This window comes from Heteronotia binoei, chromosome 8 (genome assembly GCF_032191835.1).
Source record: "Heteronotia binoei isolate CCM8104 ecotype False Entrance Well chromosome 8, APGP_CSIRO_Hbin_v1, whole genome shotgun sequence".
NCBI lineage: Eukaryota > Metazoa > Chordata > Lepidosauria > Squamata > Gekkonidae > Heteronotia > Heteronotia binoei.
In genome coordinates this window covers 45,480,204-45,504,993 of record NC_083230.1, presented here as the reverse complement: position 1 = coordinate 45,504,993, position 24,790 = coordinate 45,480,204, and the positions used below count along the sequence as shown (strand labels likewise).

Here is a 24,790-nt window from a genome sequence, read left to right as displayed (position 1 = left end):
TGTTTGGATCAAGTGGCAAATCATAGTAGCTCTGGCAAGTGGGAGGAAGGCCCTGGCTACAGTCTAGGATCACCCCAAAGAACTGGACACATTGGGATGGTTAAAGGTTGCACTTTTTGAAATTCACCTGAAGGCCCAGGTCTGAGATGAGTGACAATGTGATGGTTATGTTGTGGACGAGTTATTCTGAGTTGGCTACCAGAAGGAAATCATCTATATAAGGGAAAATGGTAACAGTTTGCAGATGGAACTAGGCAGCCACCACTACCATAGTCTTTGTGAACACCCTTGGGGCAGTGGATATGCCAAAAGAGAAAGCAGTGTACTGGTAGTGGCATTCCCCGACCATAAATATCAGGAAGCATTTGTGGTTGGGATGGATGCTCAGGTGGAAGTACACATCCTGAAGATCTATCGTTGCTATCCATTGCTCTTGGGCACAGTAAAATATCGGGAATAAAAACCTTGACCCCTCTCTTTGGTTGGAACAGGCCCTATTGCTTCCTTGTCTCGGAGGGACAATACTTAGTCTTGGAGAACCACTCAGGTGACTACTTAGTGGTGACTATTCAGGGTAAAGGTGGTAGAGATTGAAATTTAATGGCTTACCCCTTGGCCATGATGGATAAAACCCACCTGTCTGTAGTAAAGTTCTGCCAGGATGGTAGATGTAGGTGGAGGCGGGTAGTGGACAATTGTAGATGGGGATCTGGTGAGCCAACTTGGAAGGAGTCAAACATTCTGCTTGGGGCCCTTGGGAAGTTTCGTCCTGGACTATTATTGTGATCCCGAGAACTTGGGTTTGGAACGATAAGTTGACCATGAATTGTTGTTGTAAAGTCGAGAGCACCATGACAGATCAGGAGAGCTGCTATTAGAGGAATGGTGCAATCAAGATGTGCTCTTGTGTGGTTTTGTGGATAGGGAAACACTCAGGTTTATGGAGGCCTTTAAACTCTTATCAGTATCCTGCAGGACAGAGTCGACTGTGGCATGGAAGAGGCCAACATCATCAAATGGAAGATCCTCTATGGTGGTCTTAGTATCCTGAGTGAAGCATGTGGAGCGGAGCCAGGAGTGCCTTCTCAGAGTCACGGCAGGGGTGAGGGTTTTTGTAAATGTGTCAAGGTTATGTTTGGTGGAATTCACTTGTTGCTTGGAGACAAGTATGCCTTCCCTCTGAATTTTTCTACTTTAGTCCTGAGGTCCTCAGAAATAGAGGGGAAGAGCTTGATGAGTTGCTCCCAGAATGTATATTGATAATGGGCAAGGCAGGCAAGGAAGCTGCCATTTTTGATGCCAAGTGCTGCAGTAGAATAAAATTTTCTCCTGAAGGAATCAAGCTTTCCCCCTTCTTTGTCTATAGGAGTTGAAGAGGCACACTGGCCCATAGAGTAGATAAAAGCCAATGAGTTCGGCTTGGGGTGACAAAATAAAAATTCTGGTCTGGCAGAATACATATGGTCCAATTGATGAGATGAGACCACCATAGATGCAGGTTTATTCCAGGGTAGTTTCACAGCCTGAAGTAGAACTGTAATCATTGGGAGTGCAATGGCTGTGGAGGTGTCCTTCTGTACAATGTCAAACAACCAATCCATCACTTCTGGCTGAGGTTGGATGATGGAGAGGCCAAGAGTGGTAGCCATCCTCCAAATGAGTTTGCCATAAGATCTGAGGTCTTCCGATGGGGAGATGGAAAGATCTTTACCCACTGGTGTGGGGAGAGCTGGAGTGTTTGGGTTCAGTTCCAACAAAGCTGAGTCCAATTTGTCTGCCAAAGAGTTAGCTGAGTGCTCCTGATCCAAATGACCCTATTTTGAAGGGTGCAGTGGAGGTGGAGGTTTGGCTGGCAGGACAGAAGGTTTATACGCTTAGGTCTATGTGAACGCTTCTTTTGTGCAGGTCTTGGCTCCCTCGGAATGGAATAGGTGGCGAGAGTGGATTACTGATCCCAGTAAGAAACGGGTCTCAAAGGAGGTCAGAAAATAGTTGGATGATATCAGCCATATAGATATTGGAATTGTCTCTGATCCCATGGGTGGATCTTGGGAGGAGACTACCATCAGGGCAGAAAGCGGAAGTCTGGAACCTCCGGGTATCGCAGTTGGTGGGGATCCAGTTGTAGAGCTAAGGGCAGGGCAGTCAGGTGAAAGGGGAGTTCTGGTGCAGGTGGGCCTTGGCTCCGCTCACCGACGCCAACAAGTGAGTGCTTGTTGCGATAGGTTGAACTCATTACTGTCTGTATTAGTGGAGTTGAGGGTATGATCAGTCTGCTGCTGGACAGGGCAGTTTACTCGACAAGGTGGTGTTTGGAAAATCTGGATAGATACCAAGGTGGAAATAGTTGAGCCCGGCATGTGAGATGGTGTTAGAACAGGAGTGTCAAAACTCATTTGTTATGAGGTCCAGATCTGACATAAATGAGATCCTGTTGGGCCAGGCCTTGTGTGTCATAAAATGTAATGCCGGGTAGAAGACATAGAAACTTTATAAAGGACACAAAGACTATTAAAGGTTTATTTTAAAAAACTTAAAATATGCTTAAAAGATTAGCACTCTTGCAATACTTTGTTTATTCAACCATTTCTGATAACTGACACCTCTTGCTCTGAATTATTACATCAAAATCTGGAGACAATGTGCTGTGGCAATCTTATGCTGTTCAGGTGTGTGTCTGTAAGTTGCAACCTACTTTTGATTAATTGATATTCATTAAAGAAATCTCATGGTCAACCTAAAACCCAAGGGAAAATACGAAATGGCTGGGCATTGTGAAGTTTTGTACATAAGTTGCTTCATGTGCTGGTCAGCCAATGGAGAAGATAGAGGCTTTGCTCTGTAGCTCCTGTGCGATTGAGCAAGCCTGGTAAAGCAAGTTGTAATGCAGAAAGAAGCGCGAGAGAGAAGAAAGCAGATGACAGTGAGTTGCTTGTGAGACTGATAGGAGCCCTCCAGAGGCCTGATCCAGCCCTCAGGCCACACATTTGACACCCCTATGTCAGATGAATCGTATCAGAGCTGTCTCAAGAACTGGTTGATTGCTCCTTTTCAGTGTGCATACTTTTATTGTTGTTGTGATTTGTGGTATTTTTTCTTTTGCTGCTTCTTGGTGGGAGAAGATGAGGAAACTTGCGATGTCGACAGGGGCCATTTCGATGTGGATGCACACACATTCACCAAAGTTGATACGGACATCCATGTGGGTACCACTGGGGTTGATTTAGATGGTGTATGAGAGTGGGAAGAGACTACCACCAATGCCAAACTCCCTTCAGGGGCAAATTTCTCTTCCATTTTTTGTGGTGCGGGAGCTGATTCCATAAGGGCTGTATGGAGTCAAGCTGCACGGTTTTTATGGGTTTGTTTCCCAAATTTCAAACAATGAGGGCACGTATTGGTGTGATGGACTTCCCTTAGACAGAGAAGAGAAAGTGAATGTCTGTCTGGCATAAGTTTGCTCCCGCAGCAGGAACAACATTTGAAGCACACCACATAAGCCAAAGGCCCAGCAGTGAAAGGGGGGACTCTGGAAAAACAATCTTCTACACTAAGAACAACTAATCTAATCTATCTACAACTATAAACAACTATTAAAGGGTTTTTTTAGGAGCTGGAAAAAGTAGAAATAATATACTGACTGGAGCTGAAGAGAAGAGGTCCTCTCTCACATGCACTGTCAGAAGAGCACTGTCGGGATCTTAACACCCTCCCCAGCCATGCCCAGTGGGGTGGGCATGAAAATCCTTGCTTGGAGCTCTTAGAATCACTGTTGGAGTTGGCGCAGGCACTTTAAATCCCAACAGTGTGAAGCAGAGAGACCACGAAAAAGATCAATTGGTACTATCAAAGCCAATATAATGTGTCCTTGATATATCTTATTTGAAGCTCGGATCTGAGACTTCTGAGATTCTTCAGAAAAACCTATTTTACATTCAACAGTACATCCATTTTGTTAATGGAAGATTTTTCTGTTTTAAATACAAATGTGTTCCTTTCTAACAGTTTGCAGCAACAAGTTTTAAACACACAGAGCGTTTTCGCACTGACCTTTTACTGGCGCGACCACCCTCTTCACACCGGAAGATCTGCGCGGATTTCGCACAAGAAGCGCCGGCGCACCCAAAAGAGCCGGCAACTTCCGTCGCGAAACCCGCTCAAACGGAAACCGCCAAGAAGCAGGAAAACGTTTGAGCGGCTTTTGCGACGGAAGTCGCCGGCTCTTTTGGGTGCCCGGCGCTTCTTGTGCGAAATACGTGCAGATCCTCCGGTGTGAAGAGGGTGGTCGCGCCAGTAAAAGGTCAGTGCGAAAACGCTCACAGAATACCTATAAATTTTTCTGCTAGGATATCACTGATTTTTTAGCTTGCAGTGTAACAATTCCGGCAAGTAACAGACTTGATTGTAAACATGTAAGAGAGAATTGATGAACAATAAGATGCCAGAGAGATGTTAGAAATGTAAAAAAACATGAAGGTTCTTTCTACCATATGTGGTGGACTTGTGAAAGAGCTAAAAAGTATTGGCAGATGATTCAACAAGAAATTTCTAAGATCTTGGGATATGAATTTAAGAAAGTAGCAGAAACATTTCTGTTGGGAGTACAAATGGAAACATTTCCAAAAGAAGATAGAACTTTGATTTGGCACTTGCTTTCAGCGGTTAGGACATTGTATGCGCAGTTATGGAAGCAAGAAAAAATACCAGAAAAATGGGATTGGATTACAAAAGTAATAACATGGAGTGAGATGGATAAACTAACAAGAATCTTAAGAGACTATGATTTGGAAGTTTATAGAAAGGAGTGGAAAAAGTTTAGAGGTTATGTAGAAAAACAATGAAAAATAAAAGGACATTGGACAATTTTTTTAATAATGATTATTAGAAAAAAGAAGAACATGAATCTAGGCTTATATGGTTCATATGGTTTAAGGTTACCTTTAAGTGTTAACATTTTAAGTTTATAACATCGGCGGGAGTCAAGTAACGGTGGGAGGGGGATTTAGAAAATAGCATATGGGGAAGATAAAAAAAAAGTTATTAATGGATAATGTTACCATATGTTATTAATAAAATTCTTTAAACAGAGAGAAGAACTGCAACTTCCCACACAATAATTAACAATTAGATAAATGCTACATATGATAAATTGCCTTAAGAATACTTTGTATTAAAATGGAGTAAAATGTAGCAGTTTTAACATGAAAAGATTACTGCAACTGTTTTAAAAAGATCAATTACCTCTAAGAGATGACCAGTAAGGGGTCTCCACAAAATTTCAATCCTATGCATATTAACTAGTCCAGTTTCCAGCAATTTTGCAACAGCAAACAGTGATGGTTCCTAAGCAAAAACGGAATTTTAAGTGTCACTTTAATCAGTAGCTTATATGTTATATTTTTGTCACAGACCTTTTAGCTTTATTACCTTAGCTGAGCATTCCAATATTCTACCTCCCCACATCTGTTCAAATCAAAGCATGACATTTCCATCTGTGTATTTTACTTCTTGCCCTCCCTTAAACAGTGTTTTATGATTGAGTTGTTAGTTTTTAAGTTAATATTTCTATGTGCATTTTCAGCCCATTTTAATATAATACAGCTGCATTAATATACCTTCCTGTGAAATTCATATATCATATTTTATGATACTTTACTACACCAGGACAATCTACACAATTCATTTTAACTGTCACTGGCATGACATCCCTTATGACTGGATTATGAAGAACTTAAAAATAAAAAGACAAGGCATTCAAACACAGTTGCATCAAGAATCTTTCTGAAAAGCCAAGCCAAGTATTCTATACCTTATTATTTCCATAGGCCATATCCATGGCATCCAGAGATAAGGAGCACAGCGCATTTATTAAATGATGTAATGAAACATCATCTAGGTACCTGGGGGGAAAAGTCAGTTTTCAAAACTATTACCAAGAAAAACTGGAATTAAATATTGAGTTCATATGATAATTTTTCTTACTGTGAGCTTTCAAATAGTCTTGAAAGTATATTGGAGATTACTGGTAAATCAGTCATAACAGCTGTTGTTAGAACCTAAGGAAGATAAATGTATTTTTTAAAGTAATTTTTTTAAAAAAATATAGTTTGATCATTTTGTTATAGTAAACAAATATCCTTACTGTGCTAGGTCCTTCAACAGCTCTTCCAGGCTTTAAAGCACCTCCAACACCAGGTTTTAAACCCAAAATCCATACAAGATGCTGAAATAAAAATATAGGGTTTATACAATTAGTGTGGCTCTGGGCCAAAAATAAGATTTCCTTTAAAAAGAGTTATGTGCACTTACGTGGCACTTCTAATGTTAACATAGAAAGTTCTGTACGAATTTTAAAAAGTCACCCAAACCATCTAACATCTTTCTCCGGCGGTTCTAGGAATTCATTTTAAGCCCAGCAGGCCAGGATCGTCTGTTACATATAGTGGTTATGGTATAATTAACTTAGTCACAAAAGGCTAAAGCCAATAACTTAGCCATGGTGCTGGTCACATTTGTGTGCTCAAGGCATTAGAAACGTACATACTTTAATTTCATCTGAGACAACAATAAAATAGACTTATACTATGGGATGAATTTCATTGCTTTGATGTTTAAACAGAACTCTCTTTCCAGGGGGATTTAGTTGTCATCTTCTGGGTGAAGACTTATATGTTTTGTTTGTGATCTCTGCTTCCTGACCAATGTTTTAATTGCTGTGTATGTTGCTTTGTACATATTTAAACTCTGTTTTCAGTTTGTTTCAATGATGTGTGTTGGGGGGTTGCCTGGAATGGTTTTAAAATGTGATTTTAATTATCATATATGTTTTAAATTGTTAGCCACCATGGTGGCTCTTGTTAGAGCAGAAAGGCAGGATATAAATTTTGTAAATAATAATAATAACATACAAATCAATGAAAGGCAAAGGAAGCACAACTATTACTCACCTGAAGCGTCGCCAAGACAAGTTGCCAGGATGTACCAAGAACAGCTCCGTGACAGTGAGCCAAGCTAAGTAATGTCCTCATGCACTGTATATTCTTAGATGTGAGCTGAGAGAGCATTTCAACAATGAGTACTTCTGAAGTAGGAAAAGTAACATCTAATAAAATGTATACACTTCAAACATATTAATAATGAATAAAGTTGCGGGAAAAAATCTGCAGCCCATTAATTCATTTGTCCTAAACTGGAAGCTACATTTATATAATGTAGCTTTCAATCATTCAAGTAACGTCTATAACTTCAAATCAGAAAAATCACTTTCCAACCATTCCCTGTTACCTGAATTCAATACTTCTGCCATATAGGTTGATTTGTTTTGTTTTACTATATCTAGCTACAGTAAACCAGAAAAGCCTGCTTCGGCGGAGGGCGGGATATAAATAAAACTTATTACTATAAAATGGAAAAATAATTTTTAAATATGCTAGACAACAGGGGGAATCTGGTTTTGTTCTGTTTTTAAGAGAATAAAGATAAAATTAAATTATGCCATTGAAGTTTAAGGACATTATTTTAAAAACTTTTCGTAATATTGACTAGATGCAGAAGTCATCAGTCATCAGTAGTGAATGACCACTTCACAGTACCATCTGCAGCAGAATGGAAATGATAGTTGACAAATGTAAAACATGCAATGCAGAATGAAAGCCCATAACACCAATATGCAAAACACCAGTATACAATAACCTTCACCAGCAAAAGCATTACAACAGAGAAGGAAGGCAGAAGACAGCAGCAGAAGAGGTTTCAAAGTACAAAGAAGGGGAAAGTAGGAACAGTGACCCAGCACACAGTTAACAAGTCTTATTCAAATAAGGAAAAATAATTCCACTTCAGGAAAGAGGGGAAAAAAAGAGCTAGTAACTTACCTCCAGGAACTCTTAAAGGCAGTAAAGGGAAGTAGCAAAACTGTTTCTCAAGTGAAACAGGCACATATGAACTCTGTCCAATGAATACAAGGGTCCTAAGTATGGGTCTGATCTAAGACTTTCCCTTCTGTTTCCTGAGTAGTAATAAGTCACAACAATCATCTATTGCAAGGGCAGCATGCCTTACAGTTTCTCACACTCCGCCAACATTCAAAGCCCTGAGACTGGGACTCAGATTGTCATACTAGAGGCCAATCCCTTATCCATTACGACTACCTTCCTGCTGGCAGGGTACCTGAAGGACCGGGTGAGTAGCAGCGCTCCCCTTTCTTTGCATGCAGGAAGCTGAAGGGAGAGGAAGGGAAGAATTTTGCTTCTGCTGGGTAGCTGTTCCTCTTAGCAGATTGATGAAAAATGAAAACTGAGAGGGGAAACAGGGGTGAGGCAGCTTGAAAGAAACATGGCATAAAAAGGAGAAGTAGCACACACACATGCAAGTCTAAATTCACAAACCATGTCCATTATAGTTCTCTATAGAAAAGCAAATCCCAACATTAGGCAACATGCTAGTACAGCCACATAACACAACTTCAGATGGTGCTATGCAGCCAGAGTAGCATTGGTTGTTCAAAAGCAGGTAGTTTAGCCCCTTCCAGTGGCATCAATCCCGCTGGAAACAAATGAAAAGCTGCACTTGGAGCCAAAATGGAAAATGATGCTATGTTGACTTGGAATATTTCCACTGTGATGTCGGGGCAGACAGAAATCATTCCCCCGTCCCCCCCCCCCGCCAAATCCTCATGTAGTAGGTGTTGAGAGTATGGGTGTGCAGTTTTTTTCTTGGTATTTTTTGATTTTGATCTCTTGGACCTGAAAAAAATTCAGGATTCCCAGAAAAATCTGGATCTCAATACAGGTAGAGTATTCATATCTCAGATTTTTCAGTATTCCCGAGTTTTTTCAGGTCCAACATACCCAAACAGGATAATACAGAGGGGGGAAAAGCAGTGGCAAAGCTGCAACTTTCCCCAGAGGCTCAGCTGGGCAGCCCCGTTTAAAGTGGACTGCCCAAAAGAGCCCACAAAGTAGCTGGTCCTGTGGGGAGAACTCTCCCTACAGGCCCAGCTGGAGCTCTCAGGCAGTACTTTTAAACTGAACAGCCCAAAGAGCCTGCAAAGCAGCTGATCCCACAGGGAGAAATCTCTTTTCAGGCTCAGCTGGAGCTCTGTTGGGCAGTACCTTTAAACTGGACTGCTCCAAAGAACCTATAAAGCAGTTGATGCTCTCCCCACAGACTCAGCTGGGGCTCTCTTGAGCAGCCTGGCTTAAATCCAGCTGCCCCAAAGAGCCCACAAAGCAGCTGATTCCATATATAGACCTCGCCCTGCAGTCCAGTTTAAAGAGACTGCCCAACAAGCTGGCATAATCAAAAATTATATTTTACCATTACTGTTCCCTGTGGCTGGAGAGCTAGTGGTTGTCCTACTGCTACAACTTGCTGGTGAGACTCACTTGATGGACTGATCATCTGGACATTCTGCCCCTGGATGGAATATGCTAGAGAACAAAAGAAGAAAGTATGTATTTCAAAACAGCATAAATATTCCACTGCAAATGTTATTATGCATACTACATGTGCACAAACTCCCTATATTTGCTTATTTAAGTTACTGACACTGAACTGTTTTAGGAATGGTAATAAACTCAGGTTGCTTTCTTAATACCAGCAAACCCAGCTTCAAAAAGATTTCACCAATATATATTTAAAAACAGACACCACTATAGTGATCCTGAGAACATTAATGGTAGTAGGGAAAGATAGCAAACATTTTAGTAGAATGGCAACTGTGAAGCAAACTATACAATATGATTGGGCGGATGCTCTCCCATTCTGCTGCATTTCTATCCCTATGGCTGCTGCTGTAAAACCAGCCAGTCAACATTATATGGCTACAATCTGGGGATGTAAGAGCAGCAGCTACAAGTGCCCATATCACCATGATGAGATATGCAGCTGGACTGGGCCACTTGTCTATGCAAGGAGAGAGAGCCCAGGAGGAGTGACTCAACAGAGAGGACACAGAAGCAGTCTTCCCCTAAACCTTATTACTTCTGGTACACATGGGGTTGAGAAGGCAACATTTCTCTATCTTATTTGTCCATTTGCTTCCCATCACACTTTCTATTTTTCTCTCTCTCCCCTTAGCCACCAGGAAGAGTGGGTGTGACTGTGACTCAGTGGTAGAGCATCTGCTTGGCATACAGAAGGTCCCAGGTTAATTCCTAGCATCTCTAGTTAAAAATATCTGGTAAGTAGGTGATGTGAAAGACCTTTACCTGAGACTCTGGAAAGCCACTGCCAGTCTAAAGAGACAATATTGATGGTCTGATTCATTATGGAATCAGACTGATGGTCTGATTCAGTATAAGGCAGCTTCATGTGTTCAAGTTCAGGAGTGAGGGCTCACATCCTGTATTTTGTTCTCATGCTATCAAGATTTCACAGCAGCACAAATTCTGTCCAGTTTTGGGATGGTCCTCCATTTTGAGGTAAAGGGAGGGGAGTAATTTTCCTGCATACCTGGGTATACAGAAATTTTCATCTTGTTTGCAGATGGCCCCATTTTGCTGCTGTAGTAAAATTATGTAGAGTGCTTTGAAGCTTAGAAGTCCAACCCTATAGGAAAACTGCTATAATGTTTTGGTTGGAGGGTAGGTAAGAAACTTGTTCTTTATCTGTCCTAATGGCAGCACTTAGGGCAAATTGCCTTCTGGGCTATATCACTGAGTTTGGGCAAAGAGTAAGCAGCTTCCAAAACATATGGCAAAACTGTTCTATGTTGTAAACTATTTTAGTGGGAAACCATAGTGATTCTCTGAGACCAAATCCAATTTTTCCTCTCTTGTCAAGAAAGGGGCAATAATAGATATCACTGTTAAGTTTGCTAGGAACTGTTTCCCTTAAGGAAACTGAACCACAGTGAATATGAGGGCAGATTAAATTAGTCTTTCTTTATTGCCAAGATACAGAGGGATCCTCTCTCCCATATTGCTGAGGATTGCTTCCCCTAAACCTTAAAGAAAGTAATTATGAGCCATAAGGAGAATGAGATCAGCTACCTGTCTCTTCTGAAAAGACAGGGGAGGAGTTGCCAGATATCACTCCCTGTATTTATATGGATTGCTTTCCTTAGGTGAGCATGAACCTCACAGGGTTGTGAGAATAAAATGGAGGAAAGAACAATGTGAGTCCCTGTTGAGAAGAAATGCAGGGTATATATCAGGGGTGGCCAACGGTAGCTCTCCAGTTGTTTTTGCCTACAATTCCCAATGGCTGGGGCTGATGGGAGTTGTAGGCAAAAAAAATCTGGAGAGCTACCGTTGGCCACCCCTGGTATATATGAAGTGAATAAATACAATGAATGAGATAGCATGAGGCAAAGCACTCTGATTTCCAACCCCTCCCCACCCCCAGGGTTAACATGAATATTAGCCAGTCTGCTCCAGCTTGCAGGTGCCCATAACTGGGCTTCCCTGTCTACACCACCCTTATCTCCTTCAAAGCTGGATTCAAGAATGTGGTAATTGGCTAATTGTGAGAACCTTTGTTCATTTCTATAACTAGATGAGAGAGGGGAATCAGGAGTGGATGTCATCATCTTCTGGAGGGTTCTATCAGTTGAGGTCCCTGACTGGGTTTGGGAGACCACCTAGTTCTAGATGGCCAAAGGCTATAATTAAGCCAAAGACAAGAGGGAAGCCATGCTAAAATTATGATTCAACTGGGCAGTAGTTTTGACTATGATAAGCTTCATCACAATGGATTGCTACATAGACTAAGCCTGAGCTTCTAGCCTGGACTCTGATATTCTAGAAGGTGTGCCATCTAATACCAGGTACTGAAGTATTAGACAGAAAGTTAGCTTTTCTTTTTTTCTTACTGCAGTGTTGCCTAGTGATATCTTAAAATATTTAATAAACCTTCATATATTTTACAAAGGTCTGGTTTCATTTGTGTACATAACCCTGAGGACTCACTGGTCTGAGCGCTGCTCACTTGCCCAAGGGGCAGTGACTCAGAGCAGTGGTCCCCAACCTTTTTGGCACCAGAGACGGATTTTGTGGAAGACAATTTCTTCACGGACTGGGGGGTGGTGGTGGTGGTGGTTTCAGGATGATACAATTGTGCACTTTATTTCTGAAGTGTTTAGTGTGTGGACTCTTATCTGAGAGAACTGGGTTTGATTCCCCACTCCTCCACTTGCAGCTGCTAGAATGGCCTTGGGTTAGCCATAGCTCTCACAGAGTTGTCCTTGAAAGGGCAGCTTCTGGGGAGAGCTCTCTCAGCCCCACCCACCTCACAGGGTGTCTGTTGTGGGGGAGGAAGATAAAGGAGATTGTGAGCCGCTCTGAGACTCTAAAATTTGGAGTGGAGGGCAGGATATAAATCCGTCGTCGTCATTGTCTTCTTTTTCTTCCTACTACTACTACTACTACATTGTCATATATAATGAAATAATTATACAACTCACAGCCCAGTTGCCAACAGGCCATGGACTGGTACCGGTCCACGGTCCGGGGGTTGGGGACCCCTGTCTCAGAAGGACCCAGGCTTGGGTGCTGGACAGAGAGATTCTTCTATGGTTCTTTTGAGACATGAGAGATGCAGGGGAATCCCCCAGACCTTGCACTATGCCTCAAGAAGCAAGGAATCAATCTTTTGCTTTTGAAGGTTCCCTCATGGTCAGCATGAAAGTTAGGAAGTCCTTTACTCTTCTTACAAAAAGGATGGAGAACTTCAGCTTTCTTCCCCATAACATAGCAAGCTACTTGCTGCCCTTCAACTTGAAAGTTGAATGAGGGCTTTTGTCTATATTCTGCTTTTTCACTGTTTGGATACCATGTCAACAGGAAGACAGCACAAATGCACATTCATCTTCCTTCCTATTTGTAGAAAGATGCCATTTTTGGGGGGAGGGGGGGATTAGATGGAATGCAATTCTTCCGCATACTGTGATGGACGGGGATTCCACGTATAAAGAAGAGTGCTTATCTTGGATACTGGTTCTATTGTACTGCTCTGGCAATCAGATGGGGAATGCCTAGCTTAGTTACAGAAAAAAAAAGTTAACTTTATACACCATGATGCTAAGCCCCACGTCACATTCATATCTTGCAAAGCAAAATGTTCCATTCCAATAACGGGCATGTTTGCATTTAGAAGAGTAAAACCAAGACTTTCCTTACATTTACTGGAAAGAGCAGCAGTGGTAGTATTAAGTACCGTGAGGGCATAGTGGGGAGGCAGGGAGCCTTTGCAAATGGCAGTAATAAAGGCATCTCTTGAAGTTACAAGGCCCAGTTTTCCACACAGCGCAGCCATGGTCAGTTCTGCTTTTAGAATATTTTCTGTGGCAGCTTCATCAGTGCTGAAATAATATCAAGAATTATTGTAAAGATAGGAACTCTATAACACTGTAATTATTAGAAGCAAATGTAACTAACCACGTTTTTTTTTTTAAAAAAAACAACACTTGTTTTATAAGACAATTTAGACAAACAGCCTTCAGAGGCATGTAACAGATATTTATTTTCCAAAATGTTTCTATTTATTTATCAAATTTATATCCCACTCCCTCTCCCTCAAACATGACTTGTGGCAGCTAACAGTATATAACGTAAGGCAATAAAATCAATACAAAGATATAACAAATTATCTTTAAACTATAAATGATTAAAAATCTATTCCCACTAAAATCTATCCACTATCAACCATGATAGGATGCTTGGATGGTGAAGACACAGCTGATATATACCAGCTGCCTGGTGGATTACAAGCATCCAAAGGTCACCTGAAAAAGAGCAGCCTTGCATGCCCTGTGGAACCTAGGGTGATCCCACAAGGCATGCATCTCTTTGGTTAGCTGGTTCCGCAGGGAAGGGGCCACTACTGAGAAAGCCCTTGCCCTTGCTGATACATGGTGGGCAGTTTGTGGACCAGGGACCTTTAATAAATACTGAGATGAAGATCAACGAAGACAAGGAGGATCATACTTGGAGTGTCACCACTGCCTCCTTGAGGAAGCTAGGGAAAGAGCCCTGGGTGAGTGAGAGATTGATAGTGTTTCCCATGGCTCCTCCTACCACTTCCTTGGTGAGGCTGGTTGGTTGGACTAAATGACCCTGGAGGTCCCTTCCAACTGTATGATTCTATGAGGTGGTTCTGAAGGTATGAGGGTCCCAGGTCATTTAGGGCTTTAAAGGTAAGTACCAACACTTTAAACTGGCACTGGAAATGAATTGGGAATTAGTGCATCTGCCGAATGATAGGAGCATATATGCTGACCAGGACACTCTGACAGTTGCATTCTGGACCACTTGCAGCTTCCAAAGCAACATCAAAGCCCTGAATAAGTGCATTACAGTAGTCCTGTCTCAAAGTGACTGTTGAGTGAATTACCATGGCAAGGTCCTCCCAAGACAGATCAGGAGCCAGTTGGTGGGCTCAGTATATATGATAAAACACTGTCTTTGTCACCAAGGACATATGTTCAGCCATGGAGAGCAAAGAATACAGCCATACTCCCAAATTCCTGACTGAGTCAACTGTAGAAAGACAGACTCCATCAAGGGTCAGTAGAAGTGGCCACCCCAGTAGTATGGGCTTCCCCAGTCACATAATCTCTGCCTTAGATGGATTTAGCTCCAACCAATTCAATCTAACCATTCCACCACAGCATGCAGGCAGGAAGCAAAGACTGGAATAAGAGGTAGAGCTGGGTGTCATCTGCATATTGATGGTACCTCACTCAAAACCTGATAATCTCTGCCAGAGGGCACATACAGATGTTAAATAACACTGGGGAGAAAATCCACACCTGCGGAACTCCACAGGTTAGAGCCTACAGTGATGACCTCTCTCCACCCATGATTATCCCCTGGGACTGGCCCTGGAGGAATGAGGCGAACCAGTACAAGGCCATATCCCTCACAACTAGGGAGGCTAGGCTGTTAACCAGGACCAAATGGTCTACCATGTCAAAGGCAGCAGACAGATCCAACAGGATCAGTAGCGCCATCACACCTGCATCAAGGTGTAGCAGGAGATCCTCATCTAAAGCAACCAGAGCTGTCTCAGTCTTGAACCCTAACTGAAAGTTGGATTGGAAGGATCTAGGGCAGATGTACGGCTTGCCTCAACCAGGGCCAGGGCTTTCTCAGCCCTAGCCCTGACCTGGTGGAATCAGCTCCCTACAGAGATTTGGGCCCTACCTGATTTACTACCATTCCGTAGGAACTGTGAGACGGAGCTATTCCGCCAGGCTTTTGTTTCAGGCAAGCAGGCATCCTTACCTTATTGCTTATACCATCTGTTTGTCCTCCCCCACAGTGACTATAATTTTACCATCTTGACTATTATATCTTGGGCCGATATATATGTTTTAATCTGTAAAATGTGCCCCCACTGCTGTATTTTTATCATATTGTCTCTGTTTTGATATTGTTTTATTATTTTATTGTTGGGTTTTAATTGTTATCTATTCATGTCTGTAATCTGCCCTGAGCCCTTCCATGGGAAAGGGCAGAATATAAATCTGCTAAAATAAAAATAAATAAATAAAATATCTCATCCAGGGATTCCTGGAGCTGTTCATCCACTGCTCGCTCAATCACCATTCCTAGGAATGGAAGATTAGATTCTGGGTGGTAATTGGCTATGCCTCTGTCATCTAACAATGACTTTTTCAGGAGGGGTGTCACTACTGCCTCCTTGAGGAAGCTAGGGAAAGGGCCCTGGGTGAATGAGAGATTTATAGTGTCTCCCAAGGCTCTTCTACCACTTCCCTGGAGACTTCCACCAACCAGGAAGGAGCAGGTAGTAGGCCTCACAGCATCTATCTGGGAGGGCCTCACGATTCCTACTGACTCCAAATCTGGCTCAGTCTTGGCAAAAGAGGGAGACTTTATCTGAAAAGAATGTCACAAACATTTCACAGCTAATAGCCAAATTTTCATCTCCTTTTGGAGCCCCGTGGCGCAGAGTGTTAAAGCTGTATTACTGCAGTCCTAAGCTTTGCTCACAACCTCGATCCCCGGTGGAAGCTGGGTTTTCAGGTAGCCAGCTCAAGGTTGACTCAGCCTTCCATCCTTTCGAGGTCAGTAAAATGAGTACCCAGCTTGCTGGGGGGAAAGTGTAGATGACTGGGGAAGGCAATGGCAAACCACCCCGTAAAAAGTCTGCCGTGAAAACATTGTGAAAGCAACGTCACCCCAGAGTTGGAAACGACTGGTGCTTGGACAGGGGACCTTTCCTTTTCCTTTCGAGCCACTGGTGGCGAATTGTCTAATAACTCTAAACAATTGAGCTGGATGTGACTCGGCTGCCACCTCATAGGCCTTCAAATGAGCTGTATAAAGCAGGGGTGTCAGACATGCAGCCCGCAGGCCAGATTAGGCCCACAGAGGGCTCCAATCAGGCCCTCCAGCAACTAGCTGTCATCTGCTTCATTTTCCCTTGCCTGCTTTTTTTGGTCGCTATTTTGTGTTTTTCCATGGATAAGCCAGAGCAGCAAAGCAGCCTTTCCCTCTCCCCCCTCCCTTTTCCCAAAGGGAGGAGGAAGGAGGAGTAGCCTCAGCCAATGAGGGAGCTTGGCTCTATAGCTCTTCTGGGTGATTAAGTTTACAATCTGAGAGAGGTCACTATAATGGATAACACAACAAAAAATACAAGCTAGTCACCAATTAGTGACCTCATACTGAGCTGTAGCCGATGTGAAATTGCAGTTGGAGACGCTCTGCGTCCCCTTTTTTAAAAATTATGTAAAGAATCTATATAATTGAATCAATATTGGTCCCAGGTCTGATGAAGACTGGAAAGAAACAAGTACTTAATCGATTGGCTTGTCACCACACTACTTTGGGACTTGAACGTACATGGTTTGCACATTTGGACTAGTTTCTATATATTTCTTAGTAAATTGGTCACTAGCTTGTATTTTTTGTTGGGTGATTAAGTTTGCCAGGTTCAATTAATCACCCTGCAGAGCTACTGAGACAAGCCTCTCTTCCTTCTAATGAATGGCTGAGGCTCCTCCCCCTTTTTGTGCCCCAGAGGAGGAAAGAAAGAGCCAGAGCTTCCTTTGCACAATTCCTACAATCAGGAGAGCTACAGAGTGCTTTTAAGAGTAACAACGTTTTAGTGAAGATATGAGCTTTTTGCCTTGCTACAGAGAAAGAGAGATTGTTGGGCTTGTTATGAGTGTAAATGGGTTCCCCTCCTCTTTTTCATTGTACTCATGCCCTCCAGTCTTTCTCAATAGGAAAGCACATGAACTATTTAGAAGAGAGATATCAGCATTATGCTGAGAGTGTGTTCCACCCCAGGTTTACCCAGCAAATTGTCTTAATTTTTCTTTCACATTTTCCTTTGATTACGGATCTTGAATTTAGACTTCCCAGATAGTAGGCTGACGCTGACTACTGTACATGGCTGACTCTCTGTTCTTGTAGCTGTTTTTTGGGGGGAAGTTGTATTATTTTTTTGAGTTGCAGTCATTTTTCTGGGGAAAATTATAGTTTTGTAGACAAGCACATAGCCCTCAGTCTGTGCCATGGTGCCTTCTCATGTTCTTGACTAGTACATGAAGCAACTTCTGTACAAAAGCTCACGATACCCAGCTGCTTCATGTTCCTCTGGGTCTTAGGCTCAAAGCATTGACCATGAGATGTCTGTAATGAATGTCAATGAATCAAAAGAAGGTTTGCAACGTACAGATGTGCACACCTGAACAGCACATATTCAAGACTGGTACAGCACAGACATTGTCTGCAGTTTTTGATGCATAGAGAGATGACATTTATCAGAGACTGTAAAACAAAATATTGCAAGTGTGCTAATATTTTAAGTAAAAAAATCTTTAATTGTGTCTGTGCCCTTTATAAAGTTTATATGTCCACTACCTGGCATTACATTTTATGATACACATGGCCTGGCCTGACAAGGTCTCATTTATGTCAAATCTGGCCCTCGTAACAAATGAGTTCGACACCCCTGTTATAAAGTGCTCTCATTGTTTCAACACAAGTTCATTGTCGGGATTGCTCTAGCTGTCTAAGCCCCCTTTTTACCATCCTTCAGTCAATTGTATACCAGGGAGCCAAGATGAAGAGGGCTCTGGAGGGCAACTCAGTCAATGGCCTCTTGAAGGCCCAGATTCCAAGTACCAGTGAGTTCATCAAGAGAGCTGCTGACAGAGCCAGGCAAATCCTGCTGAGTGATTTGGAATCCAACTGGATCCATAAGTCTCTGTAGGCAAGCATAAATAAGCTCACCACCCCTGTAGAGGAAGGAGGCAAATCTCAAACTGAGCTTCACAAGGTAATGATCAGTCTATGGCACCAGATTGCAAAAAACCCCACTGAATCCAGGTCAATTCTTGCACAAAAGATCAGATCCAATGTGCGGCCTGCTCTGTGTGTGTGTGTGTGGGGGGGCAATGCAATCTGGGAGAATTTTAACAATGCCACAGAGGTCATAAAGTCTAAGGCACCTTGACAAGGTTGGCATGGACACTGAAGTTCCCCAAAACTATCACCTTGCAGAAACATAAGGCCAACTCTTCCATGACCTCATCCAACCTCAGTTGGTAAACCAGACAGACAAGAATCCAGCAAGACTCCCACCCCTCTCCCTGGTACCCCACGCCAAGCCTACACATTCAGTGCTGGCAATGTTTGGTGCAGGAAGCTGCTCAAAGGAGAAAGAATCTCAGATGAGAAAAGCCACCCCACCAACATATCTTCCTGTTCACAGTTGATGAGGGACTGAGAATCCTGGGGGAGTATCCAGGGAGAGTCAGCTAAATGAGAGCCACCACTTCATCCTCATCCACCCAGATCTCAGTCAAGCATGCCAGATCCAAATTGCCTTTCCTAATAAATTCTTCAAGCGACAGAGTCTGTTACTGCACAACATCAAGCTTTAAAGAGAAGGACAAAGAACCCTGGGTTTACGCACATCATCATTTCTTGGGACTGGAAGGAGATTAGAAGGGGACCGAGCATGTCCATATCTCAATCTCTATCTAAACCTAACTCTCTTCCCACCACTATACCTCCCACCTCCCCATTTTACAGGGATTCCCTGGCCACCTAGGCACATATCGCAGCTTACTCAGGTTTCCCTCTCCACCTGTGGGAGGCTCTAGCCAGTTATGCAGGAGATTCATATTGCACCAAAACCCCACAATCAACCTATTCTATTATCACACAAACAGGTTTAAATGAATAAAATGTGTTGAAATGCAGTATGCAAATGTTATACATATGTAACAAGGTTTTTCATGAAATATTAAAACAAAAGCTAACCTGTCATTCATTATAGTGCTGCAAATATAATTATATTATTTGTAAAATACTTATAATTTAAACATTTTTATAGCTCATTAAATATAAAAAAAGAATTCTCTGTCTAGATAGAAAAAAGGCTTTCATTAGACTTTTTAGTAACTAGTAAAATTACAAGCTTTTATATATATATACAGGGCTTTTCATATATATATATATGAAAAGCTCTTATATCCAAGAGCTTACAGGGATTTTAGTACAGGGTCTACTGTAAGATCCAGGAGGACTGGCTACCTCATGGAAGTGTGGCCTAATATGCAAAGGAGTTCCTGCTACAAAAAAACTCCTATATTTATGCTCTATCATATTTTAAATATGCTTCTGCTAACAAGGAGAACACAGTCTCTAAGATATGAAGCAAAATAATAAATGCATACCTTGCATCCAAAAGTAAAGAGAGAGCAGCGAGAAGGCCACACCAGCAGGCATTTACCATTTCTTCCCAAACAGCTCTGCTAACTTAGAGAAAGAAATGTATAATGCTAGTAAATTATTATTATTATTTGTTTATTTATATTCCGCCCATTCCCCCATGGGGGCTCAGGGCAGAGTACATCATAGTTGATTACATCAATCTAAATAACAGGACAATCACAATAAAATTACAATAAAATCAGTTCCTATAACCAGTTAATAAAATCAGTTCCTATAACCAGTTAATAAAATCAGTTCCAATAACCAGTTAATAATAATATTTAGCAATTGCAATAGTACATTGAAGTTATTACAATCTTTTATCCTTTTTCTGTTATTTTGCAAGCCTGAGCATATTACATTGGTCCCCATTTTGAAATTTAGGAATTTTCATAGAATCATAGAGTTGGAAGGGACCTCTAGGGCCATCTAGTCCAACCCCCTGCACAATGCAGGAAACTTACAAACACCTCCCCCTAAATTCACAGGATCCTCATTGCTGTCAGATGGCCATCTAGCCTCTGTTTAAAAACCTCCACCACCTCCCGAGGAAGCCTGTTCCACTGAGGAATCACTCTAACGGTCAGGAAGTTTTTCCTAATGTTGAGCCGGAAACTCTTTTGATTTAATTTCAACCCATTTGTTCTGATTCTACCTTCCAGGGCCACAGAAAACAATTCCACACCATCCTCTATATGACAGCCCTTCAATTTTTTTTTTTTAATAGAAAAGCTTTATTGGTATAAAGTTCAAGGTACAAAGGTGGTAGTCACCAAGCCGCTAATTTAAATGTAAAGGGTCTTAGAGACCGCAACGGTACTTTATGCACTTCCTCAAAATCCATTTTGAAAGTCTTTAAGCAATTTTACTCCTCCCTATACCAATCCAAAAGCCCTTCAAGTACTTGAAGATGGTGATCAGAGATCACAGATTAATAAACTCTAAATACTCCAATTCAGCAACAAACCCTCCAAAACTCTATTCACAAATATCCAGTTTACTGTCCATTGATATTAAAGTGGAGGAAGGCTCCTTGCAGCATGGCTGGATCCATCCCAGTGCATCCAAAGGTTTACGCATAGCCAATAGGATTTTAGTTTTTCCTTTGAAGAGCAGGAACCATGTACTTGTGAAAGTAGCCTCAATTGCAGAAATTGTTTTTTAAGACAGTAGTTCTCAAACCCAGAGACCTCATTTTGATTTTAAAATTTCATGTTTCCCATAACCCCTCCCCTCTCCTCCAACAGCGTACATTGTGTACTGGACAGAATCCTTCCAACACTGCCATTCACACTTGCTCCATGGAGATTTCCATCCTCTTGTGTAAAAACCACACAGTAAAATCTGTATTAGCTAAACTTTAAAAATGGTTTAAGAAAAACACATGTTTTCTGAGGGTAGCTGATTCTACAGGGCCACAGCTTGAAAGGTTTCAAGTACTACTCAATCTCATCCCTTGATTGGAAGGGGCTTTGAGCTGGAAAAACCAAGGCATTTTCTTATTATTTGATTTGAGCCAAAGATCAGGTAAATAAGGGTAGGAAAGGGGCTAGAAAATGTTTATAGCTGCTCATAAAAACAAAAAACCAACATCACTCAAAACCTGAATTTCTGGTGTTCAGCTGAAAACTGCTATTGGTTGTTGTTATTAAATAGCGTGGTCTCCCTTGCTGGTGTATCCTCTGCATTGGAAAATAGAGTGAAAACTGGCTCTATTTTATACTTGATGTAACTACATTGACTGTATTAGGACTGCATACAGCTCAGCCAATTAGAGTACCTCAGACTGAACTACTGGATCCTTGCAATTAATGCATTTTTTCTGGCTCAAGCTCAGAGGTGAGCTAGTCGACAGAAGACTGCGAGTGGTGGCAGCTCTACAACTTCCTGACCTTTGAAAGAAGGGGAAGTCGACTCCTCACTATTCCTCTGAGGCTGTTTATGCCTCAGTCCTAGAAAGCTGAGAGGGTTTTCATGGTAGTTGGAAGGGTGTGAAAAGGTCACGTCCTCGGTCCTTAATAAGGATGGAAGGATGACCTGGAGAACCTTCACAAACCTGTTTGAAAAACACTACCATAAGCCACAATGTTTGAAAAAACAGAAGTTCAGAGCCCCAAACTACACTAAACTAATTGTGCCATTAGACCCTGGTATAGTGCAACTGGGCAGGCCATCCAGGAAAGCACTGAATTTACATCCTCCCCTCACCCATTTTATCCTGGAACACACTATGGACCAGTATGTCTCAGCATATTCTAGGATAAAACGATGTGGAGAGGTATGCACTGCTCTGAGCTTCTTGGATGAAGGACAAAACAAAAATGTGACGGTACGAGGAGTATAAGAGTGATGAGCTGTCGCTAAAATTAAAAATAATAAAGCTGTTGGGAGAGACGGCTTCTCAGTTGAGTTTTATAAGCACTTTAAGACTCAAATTGCAGAGCATCTCCTAAATACTTGTAACTTTATCATGTCTTCTGGTACCTTACCCAAAACCTGGAAGGAAGCGAAAGTTATTGTGATTCACAAGACAGGAAAAGATAAACTAAGCCCATCATCATACCGACCAATTTCTATCTTGAATCATGATTTTAAATTTTTTTTCTACCATTTTAGCTGAAAGATTGAATAAGATCATTTCACATTACATTAGTAGTGATCAATCTGGCTTCATCCCGGGTCGATCTATTAATGAAAATGTTCGCAGAACTCTCAATCTGATTCACTACTGTAGGTCATCTAAGATCCCCTCGTTAATTCTCTCACTAGAAGCCGAAAAAGCATTTGATAAATTAGAAATCCCTTTTTTAAAATCAGTATTAAACTCTATGCAATTTGGTCCTAACTTTGTGTGCTCTATAGATGCCATATATAATGTGCCAAATGCCCAAATTTCTATTAATCAATTCAGAACAGATAATTTAATTCTAGATAGGGGCACTAGGCAGGGTTGCCCTTTGTCACCAATTTTATTTGCGTTGTCGTTAGAGCCGCTGGCTCATGCAGTCAGAGAAGACCCAGAAGTGGAAGGCATTGTTCTAAAAGATAGAACACATAAAATTAGTCTTTTTGCGGATGATACTCTGTTCTATTTTAGTAATCCTCTTGTCTCCCTTAAAAAATTAAAATCAATAATTGATCAATTTAGTATTCATTCGGGATTTACTGTTCATTTTTATAAATCCAAAATTTATCCTATAGTAATTGCACCCATGATGAAACAAAGTATTTTAACTCAATTTTCTTACAACTGGGTGGAAAAATCTTGGCGATATCTGGGGATTAATATACTGCTGAACCTCAAAGATTTAGCTCAAGTGAATTATTCTCCCCTTTTTCTTTCCATAAAGAATTCGTTATCTGAATGGTCCAGAGGTTCTTTTTCACTGCTTGAGAAAACTGATCTTTTAAAATCTTTTTTATTACCAAAATTTCTATTTTTATTTCAGAATCTGCCTATTCCAATTGATAGAAGTGATTCGCAAAGGTGGCAAAAAGCCTTTATGGATTTCCTGTGGAACTATAAACACCATAGACTCTCCCTTCCTATGATATCAAAACCTACGTCATCAGGAGGTTTGGATGTTCCCCTCTTAGCGAAATACTATGTAGCATCTCAATTAAAATATATACTTTCATATGCAAATCTGTACTATGATTCAGCGTGGCTAAGTATTGAAAAGGCTTCGCCAAGAGAGGCGTTGCTACATGAGGTCATTTGGCTTGGGAAATCTGAAACACCAAAAATGGTCTTGAACAATCCTTTCACAGAACATATACTTAATTTATGGAATAAATTTAGAGAGGTTTTAACACCAGCCACCTCCCCTTTTATGGCTTTTCTTGGACAAACCTGGTTTTACCAGGGAAAAATTTGAATGATTTTAAACTCTGGCGTGAATTTTTTTTTTCGTCTAATAGACATTACAATCAACGGTAAACTTAGTTCAATAGCCCAACTAGAAGCAAAACATAAAATCAAAATCCCCTGGATGCAATAGTATCAAACACATGATACCTTGAACAAAATCATACCTCTTACAGACAATTAAATGCCTTTGAAATTAGGTTAAAGAATAGCTCTACAGCTGTTAGAGGGGTAATTTCAAATATTTATCAGTTACTAAACTTGTACATTGCAACAAAATCAGAGGCAGAAAGACTTTGGGAAAGTTTTCTCGGAAGAACAATGGAACTCAGTATGGAAAAGCTCTTTATTTAAATCAAGATCCTCTTATATTAAAATCCAAAACTTTAAAGTCTGGTCCAGATGGTATTGAACGCCGTATACTATGTTTTGTAGCAAATTAATCCCAAATCCAAGTTGTTGGAAAGGATGTGGAGAAACAGGCACATTAAAACATTGTTGGTGGGAATGTCCCAAGATAAAACTATTTAGGAAATAATTGCTAAAGATTGCTACAAAAATAAGTGGATGTGATATCCCTCTAGTACCAGAGCTGATTCTGCTGAATATGTGGAATAATAATACGTGTTCTAAATAGAAATTAGAACTATTTTCTATTTTATTAATGGCAGCTAAAATCAAGGTGGCACAATGTTGGAAATCTGACAAAGGTCCTAATATTCGTCAATGGTTTGATAAAGTCTGGGATCTCTTGATTCAAGATAAGTTGGCATCCTGCATATTGAAATTTGAAAATCCATTAGTAGCAGATACCTTTGTTGAAAAATGGTCTGGATTCCTTGCATATATAAATGAAAATCTGTCTTCCAGCTCATCTACTCCAACTAAATATCTGGATTACATTCTGTACTAATTGGCTCTTCAAATATGTTGTTAGCTTGTAACATGAGTTAAGGTTTTGTGTATGTAAAATGTATTTATATTTAACTTCTGCACTTTTTCTGTATTTTTTTCCTGTAAGTGATGTCTTTTTTATACCAAGTTAAAATAATAAAAATGTAAGTTGTAAAAAAAAAAAAGAGTGATGAGCTGGGCTAGTGAGTAAAACCTCCTAGCCAGTCTCATAGGATCACTTTGGGCTGCACTGCAGAACGACCCTAAGATTACTTACAAAGTAATTTTCAAATGGAAATTTCATCCATATCTGTGCCCCAAAATCATGACACAT

General features: G+C 41.1%; 1 protein-coding gene across 2 annotated transcripts in view; it reads right to left on the bottom strand.

Moving 5' to 3' along the window:
• Window positions 1–24,790, bottom strand: part of MON2 (MON2 homolog, regulator of endosome-to-Golgi trafficking) — a 131,345-nt gene that overhangs the window by 37,709 nt on the left and 68,846 nt on the right. For both annotated transcript variants that reach the window (XM_060244981.1, XM_060244982.1), the window contains exons 13-20: window positions 19,658–19,739; window positions 13,122–13,303; window positions 9,319–9,431; window positions 6,948–7,052; window positions 6,143–6,223; window positions 5,983–6,056; window positions 5,810–5,900; window positions 5,242–5,343 (exon numbers count right to left, since the gene is read on the bottom strand). In XM_060244981.1, coding sequence (XP_060100964.1) covers window positions 5,242–5,343; window positions 5,810–5,900; window positions 5,983–6,056; window positions 6,143–6,223; window positions 6,948–7,052; window positions 9,319–9,431; window positions 13,122–13,303; window positions 19,658–19,739 — 830 coding nt within the window. The remainder of the gene's footprint in view (window positions 1–5,241; window positions 5,344–5,809; window positions 5,901–5,982; window positions 6,057–6,142; window positions 6,224–6,947; window positions 7,053–9,318; window positions 9,432–13,121; window positions 13,304–19,657; window positions 19,740–24,790) is intronic.